We start from the raw sequence: 10,157 nt of genomic DNA on the forward strand, positions 1-10,157 counted from the left end.
GCCTGCTTCTGCCTCTAGAGTGCGGGAATTAAAGGTGTGCACCACCATTACCTGGCCATTTTGTTTAACATTGTCTCACTGTGTGGTCATGGGAGGCCCAGAACTCATTATGTAGCACAAGCTGGTCTTGACAAAACAGGGCAGGACAGTCTTAGTGGCTGGAGCAGACAATGGCTGGAGTCGGGAGGACTAAGGTACGAGAACGTGAGAGTCAGAGAACTGGAGAAAAGTCACACGAAGACAAAGAACTCTGGAAACTCTGTGGAATCTCCAGAATAGGCAGCTACACAGCAGCAGCTCACTGTGCTGGGTGAGAGGCCTGAGGTCAAGAGGAGGAACTGTTGTAGAATATTAGTTGAAGGTATGTTATATTTGTTTATGTTGTGGAACACTTGTTTTAATGATTCAAAGATGTGTTGCATTCTTTTATATTGCATTTGTTTAACTCTATGAAGCTGTGTTACTGTGTGTGTTTAAAATATCTGGTGGTCTAGGGGGCTGGAGAGATGGCTCAGCGGTTAGGAGCACTGGCTACTCTTCCAGAGGTCCTGAGTTCAATTCCCAGCAACCACATGGTGGCTCACAACCATCTGTAATGAGATATGGTGCCCTCTTCTGGCCTGCAGGCGTACATGCAGGCAGAACACTGTGTACATAATAAATAAATCTTAAAAAAAAAAAAAAATATCTGGTGGTCTAATAAAGAACTGAACAGCCAACAGCTAGGCAGGAGAGAACTAGGCAGGGCTGCCAGGCAGAGAGCATAAATAGAAGAAGAATGTGGGAGGAAGAGCGAGAATAAGAACAGAGGAGGATGCCAGGGGCCAGCTACTCAGCCATACACAAAGTAAGAAGGAAAGAAAAAGACATACAGAAATAGAGAAAGGTAAAAGCCCTGAAGCAAAAGGTAGATGGGATTTTATTTTTTTATAAGATAGGATAATTTAAGAAAAGCTGGCTAGAAATAAGCCAAGCTAAGGCCAGGCATTCATAAGAAAGAATAAGACTGTGTGTGTGTGTGTGTGTGTGTGTGTGTGTGTGTGTGTGTCTGTCTGTCTGTCTGTCTGTCTGTCTGTCTGTCTGTCTTTATTGGGGAGATGGGTGGCAGGCCCCCAAAGAACAAAGAGTTTAAAAAAAAATAAACAACCACAAGAAACGAGTGGGTAACAAGGGCTGGGAAAGAGCCCATTCCATCCAGCTTGTGTGGATGAAACAAAATAACAGGATGCTTAGAAGAGAGTTATCTGGGCAAAACCCCACACCAGTGACAGGGCTAGGCCATTCCAGACAACACCCTTCTAGACCATCTGTGAGAGGTTAAAAAGGCCAGCATGGAGCAGGCTGGTCTGCACATTCACTGGTTGCCAAGCTCAGCCTCTTTAGGAAAACACAATCCAGATAATTAAAAACAAAGACCCACAGAAGCAGAACCACCAATACCATCCCAACAGACCCACAAAGCTCTAACCACCCAGGCGATAAATTAAAAGCCACAGCTCCAGACGTAATGACCACACTGAAGACAACAGGGAGCAAGAAGCAGCCCAGGAGCTATGTCGGCCCTCAAGAGGATGGACACACCAAGTGGGCAGCTGTGGCTCACCACAAGGAGAATGGACACACCAGGTGGGCAGCACAATACGCCTTGGACAGAATGTCAGCACTCAGTGAAAACAGCACTAGCTACAATGGTAACCTCCCCAAATCTTAAAAACCACCAAACGTATCTAGTACTTACCAACAGAAAACTGGGGGACTTTAAACGGGTTTGTAGGGGTACACACAGCCTCTGGCTTGCGGTTCAGATTGGAGTCCTGCCGTTGTACACTGCCAGTTTTATTCAACTGAGACGATGTCAGGGTGTCAGGGTCCAGCCTCGGTCCTCTTTGTTCCGGAGTCTGGGGTTGTTGCCTGAGGGGAGGCAGGATGGAGGCCTTGGGCTGCTCTGCCACTGTCTGGGCAGCATTAGCCTTTCTGGCTTGTCTGCAAGATGCCCTGGCAGGGGCTGTTGGCAAAGCCTGGTGCAGAGAGGCGGGGCCTATTTTGCCCAATTTGCTGGTGTTTGACAGAGGCCGAGAGCTGCTGGCGGGAATATTTGAAAGATCGCTGGACTTTGCTGCAAAAGGAGATAATCAAGGCTTGTCACTCAAGCCACACCGTTTCCAGACACTTTAACACACCAACACGCCAACACACACACAAGGTTTGACACCTCGAGACTGGCTACCTAACATCAGACTACCTAACTGACAACATGTGGATGCCCAAAGTGATCATCAAATCAGGACCAACAGGACACCTAACCCGAGCTGAGTGCTGTCCAGTGCTCAGCAGTTACTAAAATGTGTGTCCAGTCACAAGGTTAAGCTCTCCTTTCTTCACTTCCTTGCTGAGTATACAAAGTGGACAGTCTAGTCACATGTCCTGCCCCCCCCCCCCCCACGGTAGACAGGCACTCAAGGTAGACAGGCACTCAAGGACGGAAAACTTGGGACTGGGTTTGGAAACAGAGCAGGGTGTGTGGATAGCAAGGGTGACATCTGCTCCCCTAGGAATGGATGCACTGTGTGAGTTAACACAGTGAAGGATCAAAGTGAAACTTTAGGGAATAATGCTGTAGCCACGTGTATACTGTGTGTTAGCCACGTGTATACTGTGTGTTAGCCCCACCAGGGCCCTTCCCACAATCCAGACTCATAGGAACCTTACAAAGTCAACAATATCACTTGATTTAAAGGTAAGGACACAGACTTCTCTTAACCACTGAGTAGCAGTCAGGATTCTAGATCAGGTTGATTCTAGAGCTCAGACTTCTCACATCTGTTCTCACATCTCACCATGCTGGTTACAATGGACATGGCCAGAATCCAAGGCAAACTCCAGAAACAGATGCATTCCCTGGCCTCTATTCCATTTCACCACTAGATGGCAGCCTTGTCTAGGCAGGTGAACCCAAGGGCACATGCCCCAGATGACCCAGGCTGGCCTGGCCTGTCTTAGCACCTGTGGTCCAATGATGTGGATTCATGAGTTTGTGTCCCTCCAATCGAAACTATTACCTCCTTACTGCAGGAAGTATTCAGGGGCAGAGGGACAATGAGTCTCTTCCTGCCTAGCCCTCAGCCCTGAGCTCTAATCCCACAGCATTCTGGGAGGCCAAAACATATGGTGTTCCAGGGTTTGCCTGACTAGCTGATCTGCTCACCTTTGCCTGCTGCTGGAGACACATAGGCACCAGACATGAGGCTCGAGGCAGACCCTGAGGCAGAGGATTTCCTTGTGAGACTGCCAGTACAGCCTGGTGGTTTTAACAGGGTCTTCTTCAGCCCCAACTGAGAGAAAGGTTGAAAAAAAGAAAATCAGCAAGGATTTTGTTACCTACATACACACACTTAGCTCTGCAAAGGTAGCATTTAAAAATAATCTTTAGTGAGACCAGAAAGATGGCTCAGCAGGTAAGAGCACTTGTTGCTGTTGCAGAGGACCTGGGTTCCATTCTCAGCACCCTCATGGTGGCTCACAACCACCTATCACTCCAGTTTCAGGAGATCTGACCCTCTCTTCTGACCTCTTTGGGTACTGGGAACATACATGGTACATAAGCATACACTCAGGTAAAACTTTACACTCATGCACATAAAATAAAATTTAAAAATCTTTAAAAACTCTATAATCTTCAGTAATAATTACCTTTACAGAAAAGAGTTAAGTAGCACAGTTATCCCTCAGTCTCTGAGAAGCACTGCTTTGAGGACCCTGTGGATACTAACCTACAGGGGTCCTCCAACTGTAAGAGTGTGATAGTTGCCTGGAACCTACACAGATCCACCCAGACTTTAAATTACCTCAGGATGACTCTAATTTTGATGTAAGGCTGTGGATGCCATCACCCTCACTTAGGAAACACTGACAAGGAAAAGCAGTATGCGTTCAGGCCTCTCTTTTTGCAACCCAGCCACCTCTTGTGGATTGTTTCCAATTTTCCTTAACTGATGTGTGTATGTGTGAGCGTGCACATGAAGACCGGAGAACGACTCCACTTTTATTTAGTTTGGATGCAGGGTCTCACTGAGTAGCCCTAGTTGACCAAGAATCCACTACGCAGATCAGCTGCAGAGAACCACCTGCTTCTGCCTCCAAGTGCTAGGATTAAAGCCATGCACCACTGCCAGGCCCAGACACCTTTTTCTTTTAAATCAGGGTCTCTCGCGGACCTGGCACTCACCACATAGGCTAGGCTGGCTGACCAGCAAGTCCAAGGGATCCAACTGTCTCTGTCTCCCCAGTGCTGAGATTACAAGTGCACACCACCACACGAGGATTTTTATAGTGAGTCCTAGGATCTCACTTATGTCCACGCAAGCACTCATCAAATAAACTATGACCCCACCAACGTAATCTAATCAAAATATACAAAACTGGCACCGTGTTCCCATGCAGGGCAAGTGGCAGCCCCGCACCCCAGCCACTCACCTTGCTAGGAACGGGGAGGGATCGCTTGCCTGGGCGGCTCCCTCTACTGACAGCATCTGGAGCAGTGCTGGGTTTGTCCAGGGGCGCATCACTCTGCGATCCCTTTTCATTCAGCAGTTTCATCTTCTGAAGACCAGCTGGCACCTCCTTCCTGAGCTGAAAATGTGAATTTGAAAGGTGAGGACTACATGGTCCGATAAAGCCCAGGGCTGGCGCCATTTCTCCCAAACCCTGCCACTGCCAACTGAGAGAAACAGCACAGAACGACAGACTTGGCTTCCCCACTAAAGCCATGTCAGACGGGGGGGGGGCGGGCGGCTTGCAGGAACATCTCTAAGGCTTCTCCTCTGTCAGGCCCTCAGTTCAGAGTGTCAGTGAGGGAGCCCAGTAGGGTGGCATACGCCTTTAATCCTAGCACTTGAGGCCGAGGCAGGTAGTTCTCCTTGAGTTCAACAAGGCCAGCCTGGTCTACATAGTGAATTCCACAACAGTCAGAGCTACATAGCGAGACCCTATCTTGAAAACAGACAAAGAGCAGCCCCAGTGAGGAAGCTGGCTCAGCCACACGTGTTCTACACGCTACGTGGAAAGGTTTCTTCATTGTGTGGTCACCCTCTGCCACAGTTAACAGCTCGGCCGCAGCGAGGCTTTCTGGCTGAGTGCTGAAAGCCACATTCTCTGGCCTGCAAGTCAAAGGCCGAATCCCTGACACATTCGGGGACAAGGACATCAGGGAGCTGCTCCACGTGCACATAAGCAGCCAGGGTGTCCTGAAGGCACAAGCAGTAGCTTCAGTGTGACAGTGATGCTTTCCTTTTAGCACTCAGGAGACATAAAACCCACGGCCTTCAAGACATACTCAGCGATACTGCAACTTTTACTAAAAAACTATCCTATTATTTGGGTGTGCCTCCATTTTATTTATCTGTTCATCAGTTCATAGGCATCCAGGTTGGCATCACGAATGCTGCTGCTGCGAATACCTGTTAGCTGATGAACCCTGCCTGGTACCCTGCATGGGCTGTGACCACACCCCCTGCCCTACCACCACGCACGAATCCCACTCGAGTCCTGCTCCACGTCCACATGTGCTGCTAGCAGATCCCCCCCAGAGCATCCCGGCCTCTGGGGGGAGCAGATGTGGTCAGGAGAGGGCCTACAGATGGGGTAAAGGGAAGTGCAGGGCTTCAGCCTCCGACCACCTCACAGAGTCGTTCCTCCAACTTCAACCCTCTTTACGACGGGGCTGGTGCAGGACATCATGACAGGCGCCACCCTAGCACACCTTTAGCCCGAGTCTCTTCTCAGGCGCCCCCTCTCCTGAGTAAGAGCGGGCAAACCTGGAGGCGGCTGGCTCTGCAATCTGCCTTTCTGCCTACCCCAGCCCAGGACCCTGAGTTTTCCACGGCTGCTCAACAGCGAACTGGTCACCTGCCACTTCCCTGACAGCCCACTCATGCAACGCCTGGAAAGAAATCAAGTCACAGCCGCAGAGAACAACCAGAGCCCAACTTGGGGGGCGGTGTTCATCAGAGGGGCCCACACTGGGCAGCTCCCCATCACTATCCCCGTCATTGTCCAGATCCTGGCATTTACTCCTGGGCGTTCCAATCCTTAGAGCAGCAGGCCCTCCCGTGAGGCTTCCATGGCAGGGCATGGGCTGAGGAGAGGCAGGGAGCCGTGTACCCCAGACTGTTTCTATGCACTCTGTCTACCTTCTCCGTGGCCAGGTGAGGATGTCTTCCTCTCACAGGCAAAGCTCGGGGCGGCTGTAGCTTGCTGGAGATCCTCCTCTGAGGCCCAGGCTGATTTGGAGGTTGGGAGGTCCTTGACTCCCCTGGCAATGGCTGAGAGGAGCAGGACAGATCCTGGTTGCTCTGGGTCTGAACAGGGCCAGCTGGGACAGGGGAGCTGAGCAGGGCTGGAGAAGCCAGCAGCTGGGGCTCCCCCAAGAGAGGCTGCACCCCTGAAGATGGCAGGCAGAATGTCTCTCTTTTCAGTGACATGGGGCTTTTTTCCTTCTTCTGCTCTTTCTCAAAGAGGCTGATTTTTAACTCTGAGTTCTGCACAAATCTTTCCACGGCCTGGTTCACAGGCTGTTTGGGCTTGGCAGCCTGGGTCACCTCTCTTCGGCTGTGGCTTTCAATCTGTAAGGCCAGTAAGTGGGCTTCTTTGTACACCTCTACAAACTTCTCCCCAGTGAGCGGGCTCCAGGTACAAGGGCTGCCGGGGGCGGCGGCAAGAGTCTGCTCGGGAACGTGGCCGCTGAAGTCCAAGCTGGCAGCAATGCATCTTTCTTTATGTCCAACCGGCCCAAAAAAGACTTCATCATCTTCATTTGCACTATGTTTAAAGAAAAGGATTATCAGTGGGGAGTTACACCGGCATCCAGATGAAGGGCTTTAATGGGGAGGGAAGAAAACTTTTGTTTTTGTTTACCTTGAAGAAGACAAGGAAAGATCGAAGTCAAATTTTTCATCTTCCAAAAGAAGAATGTCTAGGGGGTGGAGGGAAAAGTCCACTGTTATTTTAGGGCTAGGATAGAACAGGGAAAACCTTACCAGTGTCTCTATTGGTTTCACAGCTGCTATAAGGTTTCGCTCCCAGAAAAGTCATCGATTGTTGCTTTAACGGAATCGCGTTTCATGGGGAACTCAAGTCCATCTTATTTTCCGTTTTCACTCTCAAGTTCCAGGAGCCATTCTGAGTGTGCTGATCCAACCACGAAACACAGAACCTCGCTTTTGTGACAATCTACACACATCCAGAGATCGTCCCAAGGGTTTCCGAGAGAGCTAAGCCCCCTTCGGGTACAGGAGGTTTTCTAAAGACCACCTACTTCAGCTCCCCTGGAGCTGTCAATTACGAGACACCTTTGCAGCATCAACGGTGAGTTCAAGGGTGAGACGAACTCACACCAGAGACTCAGTAAGCACCTGTGGACCACCGCTGCTCCTCAGATGCCTTCCCAGGCCACTCTATCCTCCACCCAGTCCATATTCCTAGCATGGCCTTGGTGGGCCCAGATGTTGATTTGATCAGCTCCCTCTAACAGACCAGCGGCTTCCCAATTGCATTACAAGGGAGCCTATGTGTGGAACTGTCACTCAAAACAGACACCTATGGCTGAGGGAGGTCACAGGCTCCAGTCGGGACTCACGGCTGTCATTTTGCTAAACAGGCATGGCTGGCAAGTCGTCTTCTAAACATTTATGTGTACGCCCCTAGATGACTGCGCTGCCAGCCTTGGTCAGGGACGTGTCTTGTAGTGGGCAGCAGTGGCTGTACGAAGCACAGCCCTAAAAGGAAGAAAACAGTTGTAAACCCTACATCAGCCCTGCAAGACTCAGGAAGTAATGTCACTGTCCATCAAGTCTGACGACTTGAGTTCAAAGCCCTGGGACCCACAAGACAAACGGAGAGTTCTTTCCTGCAAGCTGCTTTCTGAACCTCCACAGGGGCATGTGCACCACAGCACCTGCGTCCAAAAATTAATGAATGTACAGAATTTTTTCATTTCTCTTTTTTCTTTGTTTTGTGTTTTTTTGTTGTTGGTTTGGTTTTTTTTTTTTTTTTTTTGAGACAGAGGTTTTGTTTCTTTTTTTTTTTTTGGTTTTTCGAGACCCAGTTTCTCTGTTGTAGCCCTAAGGCATGCACCACCACCGCCCAGCAAGAATTTCTTTTCAAAGAAAGAGTCTGCTAGCAACTCATGAGGCAAAAGCAGGTGGATCTCTGTGCTTTCAAAGACAGCCAGGTCTACAAAGTGAGTTCCAGGCTACAAAGTAAGATCCTGTCTCAAAAAATGAAAATAAAGGAAGGTGGAGGAAGAAGAGAAAAGAATGCAAAAGGCAGCCTGGCGGCGGTGGCCCACACCTTTAATCCCAGCACTCGGGAGGCAGAGCCAGGCGGATCTCTCTGAGTTCGAGGCCAGCCTGGTCGACTGAGCAAGATCCAGGACAGGCACCAAAACTACACGGAGAAACCTGTCTTGAAAAACCAAAAGAAAAAAAAAGAATGCAAAAGGCAAAGGAAGGGGTGGAGTGTTGTGGTGCTCTGTCCACTGTGCCTGAGGAAGCTGTTACCAATTTGATATCACAGCAACTGTGATGACTCACAGGAGACACTCACAAGACTGAGCCCAGTAATGCCCTTCTGGAAGTAGGGGGAGGGCCCACGGACTCAAGAGGCACAGGAGGTCCCTCTGAAAATATGTCAGTGGTTTTCTTTGGCGGTGAAGCTGGTAAGTTGCTAATGTAACTCCGGTTAAATCCAAATCCATTAGCTTACCAAGCCAGACTTGTTCATTTCTTATGTCTGTTATAGTCCTCTATTCTATTCCAACAGTCACCCTACACGCCTGAACTCTACAGTCGCACGAACAGAAAGGACCTACCTTCCTGCTTACTACCAGCATCCATCTTCACCTCTCTCGCCTGGCTGGCCGAAGGCACGTAGCGGCCGTCTAGACCTTCCAAAAGTTCGCTGCGGGAAGCAAGGGGACCAGAGGGTGAGGTTGCTCCCAGAGACAGTGCGCCCCGAGACGGAGTAACGGATTCCGGACTCTGAGCTGCAGAGCAGGCCCGACACCCCGTCCTTCTCGGCCTCTGCGGCGCGAGGCCGGGCTCCCCACTCTCTTCCACCCGGCGCCCACTTCTTACCCCTAGATTTTCACTTGGAGGGTCAAAAATCCCAGCTGATACTCGGGTACGGGTTTAAATGCGGCGCCGGCCTTCGCTGGCCGCCGATTGGCCCGTTTGAACAGGGAGATGCTCTCGGTGCACCTTGGGAATTGTAGTCAGAATGTTGACGTGCGAGACCAATGCGCACTCTCAGGGACTCCACGCCACCGATTGGCTCCGCTCGGCGCCGGATACTCCCACCGAAAGTTCCCGGAAGTCACTACATGCGCACTGCCAGTGTAGTTGCGTTCCGGCTGTGGCAGCTCTAAGCAACCGGGCTAAGGAGGTGAGGGTGGGATATGGAGGATGGTCAGGCAGCTAGGAAGGAGTTCGTCCTGACCGCTGCTTTCTTTGGTGATTGTCTTGGCATCCCGGATTTCTCTTGCGTGCGGGCACTCTCTCTACAGGCGGGGGCCTCACTCCTGTATTCTGATGTGCTGGCCCTCTCTGCTCCCCCCACCCCCACGCCCGTCGCCCAGATCCTCTGATCTTTAGCTCCGTGTTTCATTAAACTGGAGAAGAGTGACGATGACCGAGCCAGCCACAGCACTTCCTAGCGGTCATTATCAGGAGCCTTTGGATAGCAATTAACAGAAAGCTGGCTTCAAGGTCTGTCGCTCAAGGAAGTCTAGGGGTGGCCTGGACGGAGACCAAGTTTGTTTGTTCTCTGCATTTTTTTTTTTTTTTTTTTTTTTGCACACCAGTAGGCAGGCTGGTTTTGTTGAGCCCAAGCTTTCCCACCTGCCAGGGATGGTGACCAGTTCCGTGTGACCTGCATCATATCTGGAATTGTAAGAGCCAGGCTCTCCTGACTCATACCCACGAGGATGAGCAGAACCATAGTGGCAGATGATCTACATACGGTCCAAGCCCGGAGAGTTCTTGGCCCCACTCCTTCCGTGCCCGCTAAAGTGTTAGGTCACTGCATCTGCGAGTCCACCAACACTTCACTTTGTATCATATCATTCATAGCAGATGATCACTAAAGCATACCCCTAAATTAAT

At 50.4% G+C, this 10,157-nt stretch overlaps 1 protein-coding gene across 2 annotated transcripts; it reads right to left on the bottom strand.

Moving 5' to 3' along the window:
- Positions 1–1,625: 1,625 nt before the first annotated feature.
- Positions 1,626–9,336, bottom strand: Gtse1 (G2 and S-phase expressed 1). Of its 2 annotated transcripts, XM_028878179.2 has the most exons (7): positions 9,132–9,336; positions 8,867–8,955; positions 6,913–6,970; positions 6,189–6,816; positions 4,474–4,629; positions 3,206–3,332; positions 1,626–2,116 (listed from the first exon to the last, which is right to left on the bottom strand). In XM_028878179.2, the coding sequence occupies exons 2-7, from the start codon at positions 8,889–8,891 to the stop codon at positions 1,728–1,730; spliced, it is 1,383 nt and encodes a 460-aa protein (XP_028734012.2). In that variant the 5' UTR covers positions 8,892–8,955; positions 9,132–9,336; the 3' UTR covers positions 1,626–1,727. The 2 variants fall into 2 exon arrangements, with proteins under 2 accessions (XP_028734012.2, XP_037053362.1); XM_037197467.1 differs by lacking the exon at positions 9,132–9,336 and having other exon boundaries at positions 8,867–9,125.
- Between the last annotated feature and the right edge of the window lie 821 nt (positions 9,337–10,157).

This window comes from Peromyscus leucopus, chromosome 20, assembly GCF_004664715.2.
Source record: "Peromyscus leucopus breed LL Stock chromosome 20, UCI_PerLeu_2.1, whole genome shotgun sequence".
NCBI lineage: Eukaryota > Metazoa > Chordata > Mammalia > Rodentia > Cricetidae > Peromyscus > Peromyscus leucopus.

Excerpts from the sequence above, each read along its gene's own strand:
- Gtse1 (XM_028878179.2), bottom strand. The coding sequence starts at position 8,891 with ATGGATGCTGGTAGTAAGCAGGAAG. Across the intron at positions 6,971-8,866 it reads TGCTGGTAGTAAGCAGGAAG|ACATTCTTCTTTTGGAAGAT; the intron begins GTAGGTCCTTTC and ends TCCACCCCCTAG. Across the intron at positions 6,817-6,912 it reads CTTTCCTTGTCTTCTTCAAG|TGCAAATGAAGATGATGAAG; the intron begins GTAAACAAAAAC and ends CTTTAAACATAG.